Raw genomic sequence first — 23,196 nt, forward strand, 5'->3', positions numbered from 1 at the left:
GAGATATTATTTCTGGGTCTCTTATCTCTTCTGATAACTCTTCATTTGATTATTGTGCAATACCACATAAGCTTAGGATTTCCTCACCCTCTGTCACATTAATAATCTAAACCCACAAATATGCAGAAATACATGAAGGAAATTTACTATTTAAAACAGCAACATTAAGCAAACACTTAATCCATCACATCTTGTATGTGTTTTTATTGATTTTCTATTTAATCCTTACAACAGTCCTGCAAGATTCATACTATTATTACCTCCATTTTAACCACCACTCTATTCTACAAGGTTTTTGTTTTGCCATACTGGATGAATCCCAGGAGTTCACACATGCTAGGCAAGCACTCTACCACTGAGCTACACCATCCCACAATAAGTTTTTGTTTGTTTGTTTCATACTGAGGATTAAACACAGGGTCACCCTACCAATGAGTTACCTCCCCAGATGTTTTTATTTTTTATTTTAAGACATGGTCTTGCTAAATTGCTGAGGGTCTCCCAAAATTGCTGAGGCTGGCCTTGAACTTGCAAATCTCGTGCCTCAGTCTCCCCAAGCCACTAAGATTACAATGAGCACCACCATGCCCAACTTTCACAGCAAGTTTCTTAAAACCATTTTTTAAAAACACTTTTGTTAATCAAATCATCACAGACTTATCTACTTGGTAACTTTTTGGATACTGTGTCATAAATATTACAAGTCTCTCAGAAGAAGGGTTTTCAGAACTGTTAGAACACCATCCACTGGATCCATCTGCTGCCTTTAGGCAAGGCCATAACTAAATAGCTCAGACCTGGCAAAAGTCCTCCTGAGAACAAAATCCCACAACTTTCACTCACAATTCACTTCAAAGTTTAATAGTCAAGAAAATTTTAAATTAAGTAATTTAAACACTTGATGCTGCAGACAACTCCATTCCCTAGGTTGATAAGCCTCCACATTTCTATTTTTATTACTCATTCACTCAACTAGCAAATAAACTTTTATTAAGCCTATCTAAAAGTTGAGAAAGAGAAGGCTCTCAAGTTCTGATACAATCCATGAAGAGGTTGGTGACCTGTGTATGTGTGTGCTGCAGGAGGAGAGTACACTGTGACAGAGTGGGGACAGGAGAGGCCCTCCAGCATAGAGGTGTGGGCGCGGCTCCCAATCAGCACCAAGTGGCCCATTTATGGGCTTGAACGTGTAATACTGGTAAACTCACCCAGAATAAACTCAGGGAGGGGAAATGGGCATTAAATTCCAAGCAGCCATGCCTAGAAAACCTACACTTTCCTTTTCCTGAGCCCAGAATTCATCTGACACTGCCAGCTTACCATCTTCCCTAGGTAAAAGTTTAGCATTTACCAGTGAACTTCAAAGTTTTTTCACCTACAAACAAAATGACTTCAGTGACTGACAGAAATACCCCATGGTGGGTGCAACTCAGTAGTAAAGCAAGTTCTTAGAATTCGGAAGGCCCTGGGTTCAATTCTGAGCGCGCACACACACACACACACACACACACACACACACACTCACACACTCACTCTCTCTCTCTAATAAAAATGCCCCAAAGTGATGCGCTGAACAGTGTAGGTTGAGGACAACTTGAGGTCCTTAGAGCAGGAGCCCCAGTCTAGCTTCTGGTCCTGGCTCCACTATGCCTTCAATCTGTACCTCCTACGCACCTAAGACCCGGGGTTGTAAAGGAAAAACATCTGCCCTCCATCCAGGGAGAGGAGGACACGCACAAGCCCTGCAGGAAGCTCAAGTTAATAAAGGAAACGAGAAGGAAGCTTCTACTGACTGTAGTCATCCCCACACCTCACTGAACTTCTCAGATTCCGTTCCTTAAAATTGGGAATAATAAGTCCTTAGTTACTCTGTGTTGCTGTGGGGACCTCAAAGGACAAATCTCCCAGAAAATTGTAAATGGAAATTCAAAGTAGGGATTGCTGACTATCGACGTCACTCTGCTGATCTGCACATTTCCAAGATCGTTTCCTTCAGCTGTGCTACGGGAAAGCGTCGAGCAGGGGACTAGACTAGAACGTTGTGACTCGTTAGTACCGCCTCCGGAAGAACGGGAAAGAAGCAGGTTTAACATAACGTGGAGGGGAATCCGGAGCCATCTCCAAAGTCAAAACTTGGGAATGTGATAACCCACGGCCACGCGCGTCCTGCCATTCACTCCCTAAGCGCTGGACACCACCTCTCTCTCCACTCCATCCCCGCCCCGAAATCCTACACCGGTCTAAAGCCTCGCGGACCGAATCGCGAGCGCTCCCTGGCGGCAGTCCACGGACACTGACTGCTAGGATCGAGAGGGGCGGAGCGGACGAACGAAGTCGAGGGAAGGGGGTGTGGTCTTCTCGCGGGAACTGATGGCGTCACCAGAGCGACAGGCCCGGAAGGAAGCAGCGTGCTGAGGGGTGTGGCGGTTTCTGCGGTTGCCCTGGGGTTCGGACGAGTACGGAGCGCCTGGAGGGACAGCCTGGTACGCGGCCCCCGCCCCTAAGTGCGCGCACCCGGCCTCGTTGCGGGTTCTGGCCCGAGCTCAGCCTCGGTCCTCCGGAGCTCCGGCCTTAGCCGCCTTTCTCCCTCAGCCTGCCCCCTCGGGAGCGAGAAAGAAAACCCTTTCTGTCTCTTCCCTGCCCACGAGCTCCAGGAGGGACCCAGCGGAGGCTTTTGGAGCCCTTGGGACGCGCGACCCTCTCTCAGAGGAGAGCGGGGAAGGGGCGCGAGGCGGGGTGGAGGTGATTTCGGGGGTGGAAAGGGCATTTGCAAAAAGGACGCAACTACAGATTGGTAGCTAGAGGCGGCCACGATAAAATAAGTGCCTCAGACATCTGCGTCCCAGTTATTTTAGACCCGGGAGGCAGAATCCATGCGCGGATGGGCCCTGGCACATCCGACTGAACTTTGCTGTCAGTCATCTAGGTTCAAGGTTCAGGAAATGAGTTTCTGAATGCCAGCTCTTTCACATCCAGGTGCCTGAACGCAGTTAGACCCAGGAGCCCTCAGTCTCCCAGCCTGGGCCGTCCCGGTTTCTCCGAACGACAGGCTTAAGTGCAAAGGATATGGGCAAGAGAGTGGCTTCAGTTCACAGTCCCATCCCGTTTAAGTCCAAATGAATAACTGGGAAGGTGGATGAAAGGCCAGAGGATCCCACTTTGGAACTTTGCTGCTTGCTGCTTCTGTCTCTAGCATCTGAAATGAGTAAATGATGGTTTCCTCTGAAATGGCAGGCAATTAGAACTGGGAGGCCCTGACCAGAATTACATAGCCACAACTGCCTGTCATTTGACATCCCCTGTAATTTGGGCCAGCATACTGCAGCTGGCTCCTTTCCCTTTACTAGTGTGAGGCTCCAGTAACGGCACATTCATGTTCACAGGAAGTTAAGGCTGTGTTCCCAACCCTGCCCAATTGGCACTGGTTCTTACTTGGACAAGGACTGAAGCCATTGCCTCTTCACTGTGATGGGGAACATAATTCCACTGTTAGGGAATGGGAATGTTGACTGAGAGCAAGGATGAAATGAGTTGTAGATGTAGCCTTATGTTCCTACTACAGTAGGCTGCATATGAGTCACTTTCAGGGAGCCTCACTTGGTGAGGCACTCACTAGCATGGCTTTTCTCCTGCATGTCTGGCCATACACATTTTCCCACATCTTTTCCCTAGGATAAAGGTTCACTGATGGCTCAGTTGGGAGCAGTTGTGGCGGTGGCTTCCAGTTTCTTTTGTGCTTCTCTCTTCTCAGCTGTGCACAAGATAGAAGAGGGACACATTGGGGTATATTACAGGTAAGGCAGAGACAGGTAGAAACTTTCAACCTCCTGTTAAATGGCTCCCTTTTTTAGTTACTATAGCAGATTTTACTAAGTTTATATATTATCGCATACAGCAGTGTTTTTAGATTTGAGCTTTTTGTGTCAGTGACCAAGACAAACCAAGTGTGTGAATATGCAAGTGTGTTTGTATGCATATTTAGAACTTCCGTTAGTATTGGTGATGGATAAATGTGTATATAGACTCAGAAACAAAAGCAGCACTCTTTCCTGATCATCCCTCTCAAACATACTTCTGGGAGGCTTGGCTCAACACTATCAGGTTACCTCTAGAAAAGCCATCTGAGTCCCAGTTCTTGATGGCAACTTGAGAAGATAGCCCACTCTGATAATTTGGGAGTCTCTTTTAGAATGAACATTTTGGGGAAAACAAACGGTTCTGCAAATTGATCTGTATCAGTCAAGGCAAACCTTAAGATAATGGTTCCTACAATTATATCATTATTTATGTTATTCTTTTTTTAATTAAATTTGACTTCACAGTGTAAAGCAAAGAAACACTTGTAAATCTTGGTTTGGTTTCCTTTTAATATCCTCCATGGCCAAAGCTTTTGCTTTAAGTCTTTATGAACCTCTTCTTAAATGTGCCCTATGATGCTTATTTCTGGATTGCCAATAGCAACTTCTAAAACTCTGATTGAGTCTAGGGATGTAGCTAAGTGGTAAAAGCATGCTTAGCATGCACAAGGCCTTAGATTCAATCCACAGTGCCCCCCCCAAAAAAAAATTTAAAATTCTGATTGAATTCTCCCCCTACTTTCTAAGGTCCTTTTTAGTTTTTTCTCCCCACCATCAATTTATTTATTCCCCAAACAGGTTATCATTACAAACAACCTGATTAGGAAGGTAACTCAATATTGTCAGATAAATATATTTAAATGACTTATAGTGTATACATAAAATTATTCTTTTAGTTGGCCATGTCACTTAACTCTCAAAAACAATGTAAATTAATTTATGGTGTATCACTTCATTTAATTTCCCTAAAGAATTGCCACAAGCTCAACAGATAATGATTAAGTGAAAAAGACTTCCTCTCTTATCTTGAATATAGCCAGGGATTCTGCTGTCCCTTTTTTGCAGGGAAGGGGGGGTCGGTATTGGGGATCTAATACAGGGGCTCTTTTCCACTGAGCTACATCCCCAGCTCTTTTTTATTTTTATTTTGAGACAGAGTCTCACAAAAAATTTTTTTTGGTTGCTGAGCCTATCCTCAAACTTGCACTCCTGTCTCAGCCTCCGGAGTTGCTAGGATTAAAGGCGTGCACCATTGCACCCAGTTTACTGTCTTCATTTCACTTTACGCATATGCCTGTTTTTCTTAGTGCAAAAGCTTACTTTCAGGCTTCCTAGTGTTGAAGCAAGAGGAAGAAAAAGATCTCTGGATGTGGCTGTGGCATGTGTCACTCTATATTAAATGTTTATAGGACTGAAGAGAAAGTTAGCCCACGTGGTCTTAATGTAATAGATCCTGTTACTACACTGAACCTTCCTCTCTCTCCCTCCTCTGCAGAGGTGGTGCCCTGCTGACTTCCACCAGTGGCCCTGGTTTCCATCTCATGCTCCCTTTCATCACATCATATAAGTCTGTGCAGGTACACTTGGCTTGTGTGGTATGGTTGAATGACTACAAATTTGGATTGTTGATAATAACATGATTTGAAATTATTGAGCCATTGGATAAATAAAATGCCTTTTCAGAGACTGATTTAAGTATCACAAACACACATGGGTATGCAAACACAGTGAGGCTCTTGGAGCTTTACTTGATTATTGAAGTAGCTGAATGGAATCATCATTGCCGTGCCTTGGACCATTAGCCCCATATGGAAATTATTTCTTCACTTCAAGACAAAACCAGAGAAGATTCTTCTGAAAATATAGAAGAAAAGTTTAGTGTATATGTATGTATGCCTGTGTTTTTTAGAGCACAGACTACCATGATAGATAGAAATAAAGCATGGTAATTTTGCTGGTTCTTATTTAAACTTCAGAAATGTGAAATAACTTTTTAGGCGAAAGAGGGAAGCTGGATTAGTGAGGGGTAATAACATCTGAAGTAAGAGTAAAATGAGCTGTAGAATGCCCAGCACACCAGTAATTCCCAGCTATTAGGGAATTTGAGCAAGAAGATCACAAGTTCAAGACCAGCCCCAGCAACTTAGCCAGACCCTGTCTCAAAAGAAAAAATCGGACTAGGGACATACTCAGTGGTAAAGCACCCCTAGGTTCAATCCCCAATACTTAGAGAAAAACAACAACAACAAAAAAGGTTATAAGTGACAGATTTCAACATGGCTAAGATAGACTAGACATCTCTGGGATATGTCCATGTAAGAAAAAATCAGATTTCAAGAATAACTTCTCAACTGAACCAGCAAAATGTCCTAGAATACCTCATAGTCATTTTTTTATGGTTTTAAAAATATATTCAAGTATATTACCTCATTTGAGTTTGGCAGTAATCCTGAGGACAGGCTAAGCAGGTACTGAAGTCTAACACAGGTTAAATAGGAATTTGCTGTTTCAAAACACACAATTTAAGACTCCTAATCCAGGATCTTTCACCTAAACCATTATTTCTCTGCCTGTTCAAATGTGGTTCCCTTACAGTAAAGGTAGTTTAGGTACCTTTATCTGGTTTAGATGCACATACTGTAAAGGGAGATTAGGTGAGTTATTCATGTTTAACAAAGGCAAAGCTTAACCCAAACAAGTAGTTAAGGCCAAGGGTATTTGGGATTCCAAATAGTAAATTTCACTGTTTGTCACTGTCCATCTTAAAGTATTTGATGTTCCTCTGTTTCTAGACCACACTCCAGACAGATGAGGTGAAGAATGTTCCCTGTGGAACCAGGTAAAATACCCAGAATAAGGCTAAACCCCAATAAGTAAGGGAAAGGACTTTTTGAGTGGCTGAAGTAAGAGACAGTGACACTGTGTTGTAATGGTTTTATCATATTCCTGCCCCTCTATTCTAACTTGACCAAGTAATGGAGTGTAGTAGAGAGGACCCAAGAGGGTTTGGGAGGGGCTAGAATGCCATGTTGAGAAATTGTTCTTAATAATGAATGTTTGAGGGGGTAAGGGAGGGCTGAACGAATATGATGGCAAAGCCAAAGTGAGAAACACCATAAAATTCCACAGTGAACTTGTGTGTTCTGAAAACTTCTTTACCTTCCTTAGTCTACTCCCTGCAGTCCATTGCTTTCATCAAAAGGCATTGCTGATTCAAAAGATATGAACTGCTCTTTTCTTACTGATATCCCAAAAGTATCACTAGTTCTTATGGAGGTATTTTTGAGAGGTGTAATTTCTCAGATCAGGTTGTTGATATGAGCTCTGATGTCCCACAAATATTCTGCTCCTTTTCTGCCAATCACACATCTTATGCTATCTGGAGATTGCACAATATTCCAGAACTTATTAATGACTTCTTTGTCCCTTCTTCCTCCAATAGTGGTGGTGTGATGATCTACTTTGACAGAATTGAAGTGGTGAACTTCCTGGTACCAAATGCAGGTATTCTTCCAGTGTACCCTCTCCACTCGCTTAATTCCCCCATATCTGCCTGTCTCTTGGTGTCTCAGGAAGGGACAGTTGCTGTGTCTTAGAAAGTTTGAGGAGTTTGGAATCTTACATTTTCTTATACTGAACTCTCTCCTCCCTCATCCAGTGTATGATATAGTGAAGAACTATACTGCCGACTATGACAAGGCCCTCATCTTCAACAAGATCCATCATGAGCTGAACCAGTTCTGCAGTGTACATACACTTCAAGAAGTCTACATTGAGCTGTTTGGTAAGAAAGTCCCCCTTCCTCGTTCATACCAGGCTTTAGCAATCCTATATTACCCCACTACCTGTTTCCTAGCTCCCACAAGATAAGATAGATAGTATTTAGGAACTCGTTCCTAAGGAGTTCCTGGAAAATATTAATGTCAATGAAAGAAGATCCTTGAAAAAAAAAATAATAGTAGAATAGAGTATTCACTTTTGACTGGATTCAGAGAACTGGAACAGTAAAGTGTTTTCTCTTCCCCTAAAATATCATTATGTAATGAAGATACCATTATTTCTAGAAGAACCTTAGAGGTTATCCTCCCAACATTCTCATTTTAAGATAAGTGTACTGAGGCCCAAAGCAAGAAAGTTATGAGCTAATTGCTAGTTCGTAGCAGAGCTGAAACTAGAACCTTTCTCTGCTGGCTATTAATTCAGTGTTCTCTATGTACCACACCACACCAAGTGAAGGGCCCCAGGGATGGGTGATGAAAATGCTATGGTTCCATAATTCTAAAAGTGAGACGAGAATTTAACTTTTTACAGTTCTTAGAACCTTTTTTGCTTCCCCCCCCCCATGCCACTCTGTCCCTAAAGAGATGAACAGGAAAATGGTTTAAAGAAAAAGGATCCACATACTTAAGTTGACACCTTTGTCCTTTTTACCTGATCAAAGGAAACCCAACCTGACTTTAGCAACAAAGGAAGGAGACATTTCAGTAATTGTTACAGCTCCTTTATGGTATTCTGTTTAAACTTGCTTCTAGAATTTTCTAGTAGCCAATGATAGAATTAAATGAATTTTTTCCTGATACTAACATTGGATGATGATTTTTCCCTGGAGTCCATATAAAAAGGCCCCTATGTGGGGTTTTGGGTTTTTTCTTTTTCTTTTGTCTTGTTTTGTGGTACCAGAGATGGAATCAGAAACCTTGTGCATGCTAGGCAAGTACTCTGCCACTGAACTACACCTCAAACCTAAAAATATTTTTTATTAATGGACAGAAGGAGGAATCATTTATATTGCCTGTGACCATTTGCTTAGACAAATAACCTTTTGCTTTGTCTAAGATTTAGGAAATCATCAGAATCACTTTATTTTTATGCAGTGGAAAACTGAATGTAAATTCATTTTATAGGGTTTGTATTCTTTCGTTGCTTTTGGAATTGTACCTTCAAGGAAAAACTGGCAAATTTGCTATTGATTTTTTTTTAACCTCAAACTAATAGAATTTTATGAAATACTAATTTTCTCTCTAGCCATTGTTTGAGAATAGTGCCTTTGATGAACATTTTGAAGCATTTGAAACAACAAAAGGGAAAGAATTCCTAATGTCCCTGAAGAGAAAATTAAAATACTAAATTGTCTTGTATTTAAATACTTTTTACTGTGTTATAAATAAACTTGGTAGCTCAGTGAAGTGTGGCTTTTATACAGAGAAACCAGGAAAATGTATTTGCTTTGATACTTTTTTCTTTCTGAATTTCAGTCTTGCTGGCAAGCACTGTTCTACTTAGAATCTGTGTATATTCATAAAGGAGAAATTCATATCTCTAATGTTCCTTGAACTACTCAAACTCTCTCAGCCTCATCTTTAAACATGACTCTGCATTATTTTTATCACTTCTTACTAGGCTACATCTTCTTTGACCATTTTATAATAATAGTTTCTAATACTTGTTCAGAACTTTACCTGAAGAACCACTTGTGTTTACTTCGTAATATGATTTTTTTTAAGAGAGAGAGAGAATTTTTTTTAATATTTTCAGTTTTCGGTGTATTTTATTTTTATGTGGTACTGAGGATCGAACCCAGTATCGCGCGCATGCCAGGCGAGCGCGTTACCGCTTGAGCCACATCCCCAGCCCAGTAATATGATTTAATTAGAATTTATCAATATCAGTATAACATATAAGCAACTTATCATCAATATTACTGAAATGCTTTGCAAAATATTTCTTCTAGATTTCCCCAGTAAGTTACTAGCCCAGAGCAACAGTTTTCTACCTTGACTCAGATATAATTTGGTCTGATAAATGACCATAGTACTTGCCTAGCATGCACAAGGCCCTAGATTCAATCCCCTACACTGCCGAAAAAAATAAATAAATAAGGGGTGCAGTTTACACCGTTATGTTTCTGGGCTTTGCAGTATGATATTATTAGGAAGACCTTTTGCCTATGTTCTTGAGCTGCTATTTTCATTTGTACTTTACCTCCATCCCACCCTCCCCAATCTAGAAAGTATAACATTTCCTTTTTGTGTGTGTTTATTGATTCCAGACCAGATTGATGAAAATCTCAAACTGGCTTTGCAACAGGACCTGACTTCAATGGCCCCTGGGCTTGTCATCCAAGTAAGCATTGCCACAGTGGGAGAATACGGTCATCTCTTCCAAGGGATGTCCTTTTTATGCAGGAATATGTAGGCTCTGTAGGAGTTTATATATCTTTCCACCCTCACTTTCCCATTGTTCGCTATTTGTATCTTTCTCCAGGCTGTGCGGGTGACAAAGCCCAATATACCTGAGGCCATCCGCAGGAACTACGAGTTGATGTGAGTATGCCCTAGGCCTAACTGACCACCACACTCTACCACCTCCCACCTTTCCCATCTCAGAGTTAACCAAAACTGTGCCAGGCTTTTTGGTTATTCCCTTTCTTGAGCATTTATGATAGCCTACTCCACTGTTAGATTACACAGGCATGTCACTGCCCTCACAGGGACTCCTTAACTGAGAGAATCAGCTGTGTGGAGCAGGATGCTTTTAAAAGGCCTGGGGCCTTCTTCATGTTCAGTGGCTCATGCTAAATGTGAAGATAGGAGGGAAAGATGAGTAAGTAGATAGCAGGTCTGTTTGACTGAAAGTACATTATGTTTTTGGTTTTGTTTTGTTTTTGAGATGGGATCAGGCTGGCTTAATCCTAGGCTTAAGCAGTCATTCTGCCTCTTCTGTGTAGCTGAAGCTATAGGCATGTACCTTCATGCTCATGCCCAGCTGTTATATTATGTTTAATTTCCATAAATGAGTTAGCTTGGAAGAGAAAGAGTCACTATCTGCAACAGATCAGCTTTTACCTGGGCCATTGAACATTCTTCCAGGAGACAGCAAGAAATTATAGTGTGCTTCTCCTCACTGAAAGAGTTTGGCTTCTCCAGGGGACAGTGAAGTTCTGCATCGGCTTTTCTATTATAGCCTCACAGCTGCATATTTTTCCCCCTCAGGGAAAGTGAGAAGACAAAGCTGCTTATTGCAGCCCAGAAACAGAAGGTGGTGGAGAAGGAGGCTGAGACAGAGCGGAAGAAGGCCCTCATTGGTCTGAATGTGGTTCTGTGATCTCCTTTTCAGGGTGGAAGGGCTGGAAATGATGGGAAGATGCAGGGAAGGCCCAGGCATGAATAGACTACATAGTCTTCCAAAACATTTCCACCACGCCAGAGAGGCATTCATGCCCCAGAAGCAAAGTTGAAACTGTTAGATCATGGCCAGGGTAATGAGTTTGAGTTTCTACCTATTTCATAAATGGAAGGAGCCCTTTCTATTAGTCATAAGTCATAATAATAACAATGGCTGACACTTAATGGGTACTTACTATGAGTCATGTTCTTCTCTAAGCACTTCATATGTGAAGGAACTAAGTCCTCACAACTGTCATGTGAAGTAGCTACCATAATTGGTCTTATTACCTGAACTGAAGCAGAGAGAAGTTGAATAACAGAGTTCTGTGGCAAGTAGAGGTGGGACTGGGGTTCAAGTTCAGAGATTCTTGCTCTAGACTGTGCTCCTGATCACTACCCTGCATTATCAACAACCAACCCAACTACTTCCTAAAATGAAGTGTCCTTAAAATATTATTTGGGAAGAAGTATACCTGTGACTTGGGAGAGAAGTCAGGACTTGTTCCTCACCTTCCTCAGAGAAATGATTCTTCTCCCTGGGGCCAGTTACTATTGGTTACCATCTTGCACTGATGATGTGCTGCTATACTCACTCCTCATTCAATCTCTGCCCACATGTGCCTGTCACAGGTGCCCTATGGGGAAAGCAGCTCTCCATCTGAGCATATCCATTGTCATGCACAGGGCACTCAGATCAGGTAGAAAGTGAAATTAGTCAAACTTGAAGTGTCAGAGCTGTAAGTCTTTTCTCAACTTCATTTATAGAAGCAGAAAAAGTAGCTCAGGTTGCAGAAATCACCTATGGGCAGAAGGTGATGGAGAAGGAAACTGAAAAGAGGATCTCAGAAATTGAAGGTAAGCAGAAGTAACATTGATGCCTGAGTTTGATTCAGCCTCTATTTTTTGGCAAGTGGGTGAGAGAATTGTTTCCTTTGCTTTTTAGTCTCTGTTTCTAGGATGTCATAATCTCTCTGAAACGTGTGTTTTACTCTGTGCTTAGACTCAAGTTTGGATATTTCAGCCAGGATAACATTCAGCATTCTACTTTAGAGAGCATTCATTCATTCAGCAAATTCTGGTTGAGTGCCTTTGTGTGCCAGGCATTTTATGAAATATAAGGAAAAGGGAAGTCACTGTCCCTGCTGTTTTGGAGCTCACAGTTTAGCAGGGGCCTCTGAGCATTGGGAGTAAACTTAGAAGCTGGGCCAGAATAGCAGCTGGTCCCCCTTGCCTCAGCCACCCACTCCTTTAAAATCAGTCCATGCCATTATTTTGATCTTTAAGTCTGCTCTCAAGGTCTAAGCAGATACTAAGTTGGCTTTGAAGAAAACATGTTTTTTTAAAGCCTGGCATGGTGGCACATGCCTGTAATCCTAACTACTCAGGAGGCTGAGGCAGGAGCATCACCAGTTCAAGGGCAGCAACTTAGACCCTGTTTCAAAATAAAAATAAAGAGGGCTGGGAATGCAGCTCAGTAATAATAAAGTGCCCCTAGATTTAATCTCCAATACCACACACCACAAAAAAAAAAAAAAAAGAAGAAAGAAAGAAAATTCAAAACCAACAACACTAAAGCTAAAGTGTTTTCTTTGCTAGTTTTTCTGAATATCATTCACCTTCAGTTCCTGCTCCTAAGCCTTCACCTCTTTCCCACTACCCACCTTTTATCTCATGTGGTCCTTTTGTCAAGCAAATTTTAGGACAAAAATGGATCCTTAGGCTACAAAGTGTTATGTCCAGTTATATTCATTATGGGACTTGTAAGGTTTTCAAGGACCCACTGAGGAGCCAGTTAGGATTTCACAGATCAGTAGCTTCTCATTCAGGATCTCTTAGCAAAACAGCAGTTTTGTTTTGTTTTTTTCTCAGTACTAGGGATTTGGGATTGAATCCAGGGATACTGTACCACTGAGCTGCATTCCCAGCTCTTTTTTGTAATTTTATTTCTGGATTTGAACTTGTGATCCTCCTGCCTCAGCACCCCCAAGTAGCTAATATTAATGGCATGTGCCACTGCACTCAGCTAAACGATACATTTTTATTTTTTATATATACCTGTCATCAGGTACTAAGGCCAGTTGAATTTTCCCATGGCAGCAAGACTACAGCAAGACTACAGGTTCCTTCACCCTAGGGTCATGCTGAAGGCATGCAGTTAAGACCCCCACAGACTGACCTTTCTCCCCAGGTGTTTTGCTACAGATATTACTTGTGGCTGACCTCATTCCCAGGGCAAAGGGGCACACATCAAAAATTTTTCATCAGCTTGCCAGAAAGTTAGTTCCAACTAAGTCGAGAGGCATATCACTTGCAGAGTGGGATTAAATAGATCTGAATCCAGACATGTATTAGTCTTGATCACTGTATGTAATTCTCTCTAGAGTTGTGCCAGCTTAATCATTGTTAATTAGAAATGTTTTTTCCCTGTATTGGCTTTTTGTTGTTGTTGTTGTTTGGTACTGGGGATTGAACTCAGGGGCACTCGGCCACTGAGCCACATCCCCAGCCCTATTTTGTATTTTTTATTTAGAGACAGAGTCTCAATGAGTTGCTTAATGCCTCGCCATTGCTGAGGCTGGCTTTGAACTAGAGGTCCTCCTGTCTCAGCCTCCCAAGCCACTAGGATTACAGGCGTGTGCCACTTACACCTGGCTCTGGTACTGGGTTTTAAATCCATGGGTACTCTACCACTAAACCATGTTTCTAGGCCCTCCCCACCTTTTTTTTAAATTTAAGACAGGGTCTTCCTAAGTTGCCCAGGTTAGCCTAGAACGTACAATCCTCCTACCTCATCCCCCCAAGTTAATGATATTGCCGGCATGGGCACTGCCCTTGGGCTATAAATATTTTTAAATAATTGATAGAAATTAAAAAGAGGATAGGAATGGGAAAGACAGTAGAATGAATCATACATAACTTTCCTATGTTCATATATGAATATATGACCAGTGTAACTCCACATCATGTACAACCACAAGAATGGGAAGTTTTGCTCCATGTGTGTATGGTATGTTAAAGTACATGCTACTGTCATGTATAACTAAAAAGAACAAATAAAAAAATAAATAACAAGGAAATGATTTTGGAAAGAAATTGAACAATTTTGTATTGATGGTATTCAGTTTTAAGGTGATTCATCCACTAGCTATATTCAGAGCCACCTTTGGGCTTCACTTGCTTTTGCTAAGTAGCAGGAGAGGGATAGGTGGAGAGCTCTGAAACTGAGGCCTGAGGCAGGGACCCACTGCTTTGCTTCACAGGTGTGGAGCTACAAAAAAAGGAAGCATGTGGAAATAGGAAGTGTCTCTGGGTAGCTGTACTTTTTTAGGTTATGCTGTCAACATGTATGATTTTGCCCCCAGCAACAGACTTGTACATAACTAGTCCCCGTCCTAGGTAGGTACTTTCAAAGCACTTTTTCATCTTTGGTTGATCCTTACACCAGCTAGTGTAAAATGCCAAAAGAATCCAAAGCAGGGGTTCAGGATGTGGCTCAAGTAGTAGCACGCTCGCCTGGCATGCGTGAGGCACTGGGTTCGATCCTCAGCACCACATAAAAATAAAATAAAGATGTTGTGTCCACTGAAAACTGAAAAATAAATATTAAAAAAAATTCTCTCTCTCTCCACTCTCTCTTTAAAAAAATCCAAAGCAGAGAGAGAGAGAGAGAGAGAGAGAGAGAAGGGCGGGGGGGGGGGGGGGGACAACTCCCCAAGGTTATAGAGGCAAAGAGGCAGAGCAAGAGTTATAGGGGCAAGAACCACAACAGTCCCTCCAACCTCCCAGTGCTAGGGATCAAACCCAGGGCCTTGCACATGTTAGGCAGGTGCTCTGTCACTGAGCTACATCCCCATCCCCCAGAACATAGTCTTCTGTTAGACTCTGCATTTCCTGCAAAGTCCAGTTTTTGCACTTCATCCAATTTCCTACATTCCTTCCCCCTCAGATGCTGCATTTCTGGCCCGGGAGAAGGCAAAAGCTGATGCTGAGTGCTACACTGCTTTGAAAACAGCTGAAGCAAATAAGGTAAAGGCCCAGCACAGCCTGATGAAGACGTGTCTTTAGATTTGGGTTTATATTGCTTGAGAGTATCTGGTATTAAATGACTGTCACCACCTAGAGCCCCTTGGGGCCAGAATTGAGGACTCCAGTTTTGTGTGGGTCAGGTATTTTCCTTTGATAGGAGTTTTTAATAGAAATTTAATTTTTGACGTTAAACATGGAAATTTCTACAGCTCTTGCCACTCTGTCTTGAAGAGCTTAGATTACTTCCTCCTAAAAGAAATGGCTCCACTGTTACTAATATAAACAAGGAGCCCATGGAAATAGAAAGGGGCATATTTCTTTGATAGAAATTCTTTGCATATGAAAATTGAAGGGGTGCTGCCAAAAATTTTCTCCAATATAATCCCACTTAAGGCTTTACTTTTTGTCACAGCTGAAGCTGACACCAGAATATCTACAGCTGATGAAGTATAAAGCCATTGCTTCCAACAGCAAGATTTACTTTGGCAAAGACATCCCTAACATGTTCATGGACTCTGCAGGCGGTATCAGCAAGCAGTATGAGGGGCTAGGTGACAAGCTAAGCTTTGGCGAAGAAGACGAGCCTCTGGAGGCAACCACACCAGAGAATTGAAAAAAAAAAAATTATACAACTTCAGATGACACTTAACAGAGATCTTTATTTTTTAAGATGAAACAGAATGCTCCTTCCTCCCACACTACCTTCTTTGACTCTTCAAGTTACTATGGTGAAAAGAAGAAAAGGACTTAAATCTGTTCCCCTTCTTGGGAAGGGAGGGTGGGGATTGATGATTTGGGGTTTTATTCAGGTAAGTAGGTTGTATCTGGCTTCTGATAAGATTATAAACCATGGGTTTGACCTCTGACCTGCAGGCACCAATTTAGTCCCTTTGAAGATGACTTAATTAGGGATGTTGTCACTAAAGGGTGGGAGAAGTAGGCTCTTGCCTCCTGGTGATTTGATTTTCCTTATTTGGGAAAATACAGTTCACCATTCGCACCCCGCATCTCCAAGGCAGAAGTCTGTGGGGGAGGCTTACAACTGAACAAACATGCACTTGTACGTTTGCCAGTGGAAAAACAGCTGCAGAGAATGTTTGGCTTCCCTGGCATTTTTGTCAGTGCATGTATGGGTTATTTTAGAAGCAAGCTTTTTTGAGCCCTCTGAAGGAAGAACTGGTGCTAGGTTTTGCAAAATTTTCTATACACTATGCTCCTTGCCCTAGGGCTCAAGAGTGGTGGTTTCTGACTACATTTCCAGAGTCAGGGCTTGGTTACCACCACACATTCTTTTAGAAACTTTTCATTTAATCTGTGATTCAGTTTTTTCTTCTCAAATAATCTCTCTGTTGGCTCCACTTAGCATCAAGAAGATAGGAACAAACAACTCAAGTGGCTTACTAGTTGTTAAAGTGGGATCATTACACTATTAGCCACTGTAGTACCTGCTTGGCAGATTATGTATGTACCTTGCAATCAAGTGTCTTTATTGTTGTGGCGATTCTTCATTGAAGAGCTCTGACACCATGTATGGAGGAGGAAGAAGGGTCAGCCAAGAGATTTCTGAAGTCCTAATGTTTATGGCTCCTATTGGGTGTTTATCTGACATGGTGATAAAGGGAGTCTATTCTCTAAGTAGTGTATGTTTTTAAATCCTGGGCTCCCAGGCAGCCACACAGAGGTTGGACTGAATGTTAACTCTCCAGAGACATCTGTGTGGATATATATCAAAGTTCATGCCGTGTTCCTGTGCTGAGTCCCTGGTCTACATCAATATCTGTTCAAAATGTTTTCTTTTTCATTCCTAGTTGGGAAAATTATGAGTCACCCTGGAAGATTCAGGATGGGAGAGAGCAAACATGAAAGAAAGGTTTTTCTTGTATCCTGAAACTAATGTTTTGTGGGTAGGGAATCCAACGTGTATAGCTCAAGAGTGGTGTACAGAATTGTTAAGTGAAGAGCAGCTATCTGGAGTTAATTTGCAAGCGTATTGGTATGCTAAGTGACCATTATCAGCCCTGGCTTAGGATTTTGTCTAGCTGCCCCTACCCCAAAGAAAGAGCAGAAATAAAAATTCCTACTGTACCCCTCTTCCCTCTGTGAATACTAGCAGTGATACTTTCTGGCACCAATCCCCACCTCATTTTTAGTCCCATGCCCAGACTTCTGTTTTATCGAATAGTCCTAGAACTCAGGGTAGCTTGCTCCTAAGTAGCACCAGGCTTGTCAGGAAATGTTCAGCCTGCCTAGAAAGAAAGATGCAAAATATTACCTCCCCTTACTTTAAATGTTGCCCTTCTCTGTTCTCATTCCTGCCCCTGAGAATTCTCAAACCACAGTCCTCATTTTGCTTTGTTCAGGCAGCAAAATGTTTCCCAGTAGGGATGGATTTTAACGTGCTTAAGACTTCTTACTTGCAGAAGGTCCATCTCCCCATTATTAAAATGCATTCATCCTCCTTTCATTTCAATGCTGTTAGTCACTTATTAGGAGCAGCATGACACAGCCAGCATCCCCTGTTTACATATATGTCTGTTCTGGTCTGAATTATTCCACATGGGCCTCAGAAAACACCATCTCACCACAGTAGATTCAGGAGCAGTGTTAGCCTCTAAATAGCATACTTTCCTCAGGTTTGTTTTAACTTGAAAGTCTCTCCTGTACCAACATCCTGTGATAGTTTGTCCCTTGACCACAAAAGAGCCTCAGTAAGTCCTGTTGCTGCAACTACCTTCCACCAGATTAATGTTGCTTCCTCTTTAAACAAAAAATATAAATGTTATCACGCTCATTAGCATAAATCCAGTGGTTGTGGGTATCTGTCTGAACAGTAAAATCATGGAAGTCAGCTGTCTCCTTTAACCTTGGGTAACTAACCCATCTTTATTATTTTAACACTAGAAAATCTGATCTTCAAACATTTGAATTCTAAACATAAAATGTGATAGCCTGCAGTGTTGCAGGCAGTGAAGTAATGGCTGCTATTTATAAGTGGAACTTCTATCAAAATAAGTAACTGTTTATAAAATTCAGTTTTTGTAGAATTTTCCCAAGGAATAGCACCTTGGTGGAATGTTTCTCATTAAAACTTTACAGAAGTGATTCATATTCAGTACCGCTTTTAATCACTCTTTTAAATATAAGTACAGAATGTCTGTAAGGAAGCCAAAGTTTGTTATTTTTTATATAACTAAAATAAAATAGATTTGGAGGGATCTGTGTTCAAATTAAGTTGAGAAAGAGGGAATCACTGAAGTTTAGCAATGTGTTGATCCCAAAAAAGGGAGATGTTTTATAAATGATCTTTCGCAGTTTCTATGAGTCTGTTTCCTTTAACACTGATAACTTTACCATTTAAAGAGAGTAGTTAAAGTCAGATGGTCATATTTACTGACTTTATGGAGTTTGAGAATAAACTGTATCTTAGTGAATGGCAACTTTGTGTCTAAAAACTTAACCACTACTTCTTGGTCCTGTTCAATATGGTTCTAGCCACTGTTTTTATTGTTTCCTTATAAAAGAGGTAATAACCATTCATTTGTGTTTGTATTTTCATTCCTTTTTTATTTCTGCTTTTGTATGGGCTAGTGATCGAATAATCAAAGTAATTTTTCAAAGAGCCCCAAGAGTTTAATGATCCCCTTTGTTACTGAGAAATAATTTCTTGTTATATTAATCATTCTATAAATGATACTGCCTTGGGTTGAAAGCTGGAAGAATTGTTTGGGACAACACAAAAAGCCTTGTGAATTTATGTCTTAGTTTTATTTTCAGTCTGTCTAAATAAAATGAGTCTTTGGATTTATTTTTTATTAAAGTGAAATGTAGCAATTGCTAATATAAGGATAGGTGATATAAAGAAATAAAACATCCCTGGCTAGTGAGTTAAGTTATCCCTTAAAATATATTCAGATGAAAATCAATCGCATTAAGAACACACAAGCAAACAACTTAATTTTTGAATAAATTCTTGGCAGGTGTTATAGAGAATTGTCATTTTAAAGAATTAATACACTGAAGTTCTCCAAAGAGAAGGAATATTTTCAATTAACCCAAAATGCATTTTGATATCAATTCAGTGGGGAAGTCCCAGGCTCTGCTCGGCATGCTTCCTTGCCTGGTGTTGCCAGATAGAATACAGGGTGGCTCGTTAAATGTAAATTTCAGACTAACAATAATTTTTAGTGTAAGTATATCCCAAATATTGTATGAGACATACTTATTTTTAAAAGTATTTTTTGGAGTATATTATTTATCTGAAATTCCCATTTAATTGGGTATCCTATACTTTTATTTGTTAAATCTGACAACCTGAGTCCAGGCTTTCCTGGGGCTTCCAGACTTTCTTTATTGGCTCAAAGGCCCAATACACAAACAATATGAATTTGGAATTGAGTGAGTAAGAGTACCATTCCTGGAGTTAGACTGCTTAGGTTCATATCCCTGCCCTACCACTTCCTAGGTGTGTGGTCTTAATATAAGCCTCTGTCTTCATCTATAAAATGTATCAAGTGAACTATAAGAAATAATTCATATGGAGGATTTTAGCATTGTTCTTAGCATGTGTAAGTGTTCAAAAAGAACTTTTACTCCTCTGGGAAAACAAATTAGAAAGCACATAACTATTAAGTGGGTGCCACCAAGTAGAAAGTCAAATTTGTTTTTTAAAAAATAAATAAGATTAAAAATAGGATAGCATGTAGAGGAAGAAGGGAACATGGCCGTGCAGCAAATACAGTATTGAGAATACATACCTCTGTGGAAATGGAGAATGCAGAAAATAAGCTGGTTTGACCCTGTTGAGAGGAATTGTCTGGTTCTGGGCTCCAATTAAAACAAACAGGGCTGGGGATGTAGTTCAGTGGTGGCACTTGCCTGCCATGTACAAGGGCACTGGGTGTTCGATCCCCAGTACTGAATGAACAAATAGAAACCTGAAGATTCTAAAAAGAGAACAATGTTAAAACCAAGGTGGAGGGCGTGGGGGAAGGGGGATGTGACTCAGCAGTAGAGTGCTTGTCCAGCATTCATGAGGCCTTAGGTTCAACCCCCAGCACTGGGGTCGGTGGTGAGAGGAACTCTCTAAAAAGTGAACTCACCAGTTGACCCCACAAAGGGCAAAAGGGAAATTTAACAACTTCACTGGGCTTTGTTGTTAGATTTTGTTTTGTTTTGTTTTGGGCTGGCGGGGGGGGGGGGAGGCACAGGTGATACTGGGGATAGAACTCAGGCCCTTTTCCACTTAGTTACATCCCCAACTCTTTTTTTTTTTTTTTTTTTTTTTTTTTGGAGACAGGGTCTCACTAAATTGTCCAGGATGGACTTGAATTTGCCATCTGCTTCAAGTAGCTCAGCCTCCAAGTAGCTGGGATCACAGATGTACACCTCTGCACCTGGCAGAGTATTTTAAAAGCATTTACATACTTACCTGCCAATAGAAAGTAATTAAGTCCAGGGATTAGCACAGATAACATTTTCTTCTCTGAGAAGTCTTCAGAAATTGGGGGAAATTTTATGCTCTTTGGGATGGTCTAAATGTCATTCTTTCTATGTGAAAGATCAGATGATTTTTTAGGGCCCTCCCCAGGTCTACAATCTATACTGACATTTCAAAAGCCAAATATGACAGCCTGTTTGTGCAGGAATTGCTGTCATAGGCTACTCTGCCTGAATTCATTTAAACTGGGACATGGGCACTATGACTCTGCTTCTCTTCAAAGTCAAATAACTAAGCAACAGTAATCTTTTTTTAACATCCTCCGCCCCCGCAAAAAAAAAAAAAAAAAAAAACAGAATTACTATAGGCTCAGGAAATAATTTTAAAATTTATATGCTTCTCTCATATAGAGGACCTAGGACTATAGAGGTGAATGTTTTTAAAAACTTGATGAGGTCTGTGGCAGTGGCGGCGGTGGCGGCCCCTGGGGCCTGAGGAGGTGGTGTGGCTTCGGGTTTTGCCCAGGGAGCGTGTTCGGGGCTGTTTCTTGGCCAGCTTCACGGGGATGCCACTGATCAACGCCGGATGTGACCTTCTCCTTGGACGATTCAAGTTCTTAAAAAGTTTCAGTGTACATTTGAGGTACCACATCTTACAAGCATGTGATTAGTCTGTGAATTACCTCTGCACTAACTCCAGGACAGGCCCTGAGTTGCATAAAGGAATTAGCCCCTTTCTAGGTCACCATGATGGTGTATAATGTGAGGGGGATTATGTAGAGGAGAATCTAATATGGAGAATGGGGCAAGATGAGGCATGAAGGTCAAGATGAAGAGGAACTTGTTAAGGAGGAGGCAAAGACCCGGCCCAAGGTAAAAGCCAACCGAGCCTTCATAGGCAGTGGCCACAGGATTGAAACGGGGCTTGGGAGAGACAGTCAGGACCCACCCGTTGCATTGGTCACCCGGTAAAGGGAACGAACGGTCACTATTTGCATGGGATACCACCATGGTAGAGAACTGACGTCACGGGCAGAGGAGATAACTTCATTGAAACCAGCGGCGACAGGTGTGTAATCCCCTAGCCCTCCCTCTCCACACAGCGGGGAAACCTTAAGGGCCCCTCCCAGCTCTCCCGTGAGCACGTGAGCACGATAGCCAGACGGAGGGAATCAGGAGTGGCACATGACTCGCGGTGCGGAACTCCTGGCTATCGCTCCCACCAGTGCTGACAGCTGAGGTCTCTTGCACCAGCTACTGGGGGCGTGGCTACCGGAGGGCAAGCAAATTCGCTGGGAGTTCTCAGCCCCAAGCTCTACAAACTTAGGGTCTGAGGGAGGCAAACAGGGAGAGTGTGCCCAGGCGTTCATGAAAACAGGGCTCCCAGGAGCAGCAGACCTGGTGTGTAGCCAGTATTGTGGTGAGCGTCACAGGTGAGTGGGGCCTGGCTTGAGGAAACACAAGAGAAGGCCCTAGACACTCAGGATTGGAGACCCGCCCAGTCTGGGAGGAAGAGCTGCTGCACAGTGATTGGTTCCCACCTATTGAGAGGAGAAGCTTGGCCCAGTGGGCACAGCTCCACCTACTGGAAGAGAAGTTAATCGAACTCTATGACTGCATTTATTATTATTATTATTATTTTTTAATTTTGGGGTTTTTTCTTTCATTTTTTTTGTTGTTGTTCTTTAACTTTTTTAATGTTTTTAATTTTTTTCATTTTTTATTTTATTATTTTTTAATTTTAATTTTCATTTTTTTATTATTATTTTTTAGAAATTTTTTTTCTTTATTTATTTTCTATTTTTTTCTCTTTTGTCTTTACATTTCTTTTCAATTTTCTTATTCCCCATTCCTTGAATTCTACCTGCCTACTCTTATTCTCTTTAGTGACTTCTTCCCTTCCCTTCTAATATCTTTCCTTCCAAGCATCAAATAAATTTATAAGAGTAAACAGTAACTCAGCAGTCAAACAGAACAAGAAGTAATATGAGCAGCATAAAAAAAGCAAGGAAGAAAAGGAGTACAAACAGTGAAGGACAGCCTAAATATTCAGGAGGACCTAGAGTCATCAGAAAAATGGACATATAAAGAACTCAAGGAATACCTTAGACAGATGGAATGGAACCTTAAAGAGGATACGAGACAGCAAATCCAAACAGTGAAAGAACACATTGAAAATGAATTACATAAACAGATAAAAGAAGAAGTTAAGCATCTTTATCAGGAGATAGAGATTATAAAAAAAATCAAACAATAATTCTAGAAATGAAGGCAACGATAAACCAAATTAAAAACTCAATTGAGAGTATCACTAACAGAGTGGAGCAAGTAGAAGCCAGAACATCAGATAATGAAGACAAAATATATCATCTTGAAAAGAGCCTAGCCAACTCAGAAAGGCTGGTAAAAAATCATGTGAAAAACATCCAAGAGATATGGGATAACATAAAAAAACCAAACTTACGAGTCATTGGGATAGAGGAAGGTACAGAGATTCAAACCAAGGGTATGAGTAACCTGCTGAATGAAATAATTACAGAAAACTTTCCAGAAATAAAAAAGGAAACGGATATACAAATTGTAGGTGCATACAGGAAACCGAGCACACAAAATCACAGTAGACCAACGCCAATACACATTGTTATGAAGATAACCAATATACAGAACAAAGAGAAAATATTAAAAGCTACAAGAGAAAGGAGGCAGATTAC

The 23,196-nt window shown here is 41.2% G+C and overlaps 1 protein-coding gene across 2 annotated transcripts; it reads left to right on the top strand.

Moving 5' to 3' along the window:
- Window positions 1-2,400: 2,400 nt before the first annotated feature.
- On the top strand, window positions 2,401-18,314 carry Erlin2 (ER lipid raft associated 2). Of its 2 annotated transcripts, none has more exons than XM_026404704.2 (12): window positions 2,401-2,483; window positions 3,673-3,794; window positions 5,353-5,434; window positions 6,650-6,696; window positions 7,300-7,361; window positions 7,516-7,641; window positions 9,907-9,980; window positions 10,122-10,180; window positions 10,850-10,941; window positions 11,789-11,878; window positions 14,970-15,049; window positions 15,462-18,314. In XM_026404704.2, exons 2-12 carry the CDS (start codon window positions 3,688-3,690, stop codon window positions 15,660-15,662), a joined length of 1,020 nt encoding a protein of 339 aa, XP_026260489.1. In that variant the 5' UTR covers window positions 2,401-2,483; window positions 3,673-3,687; the 3' UTR covers window positions 15,663-18,314. The 2 variants fall into 2 exon arrangements, with proteins under 2 accessions (XP_026260489.1, XP_026260490.1); XM_026404705.2 differs by lacking the exon at window positions 2,401-2,483 and adding an exon at window positions 2,522-2,742.
- Window positions 18,315-23,196: the final 4,882 nt, after the last annotated feature.

Source organism: Urocitellus parryii, chromosome 14 (assembly GCF_045843805.1).
Source record: "Urocitellus parryii isolate mUroPar1 chromosome 14, mUroPar1.hap1, whole genome shotgun sequence".
NCBI classification, from domain to species: domain Eukaryota; kingdom Metazoa; phylum Chordata; class Mammalia; order Rodentia; family Sciuridae; genus Urocitellus; species Urocitellus parryii.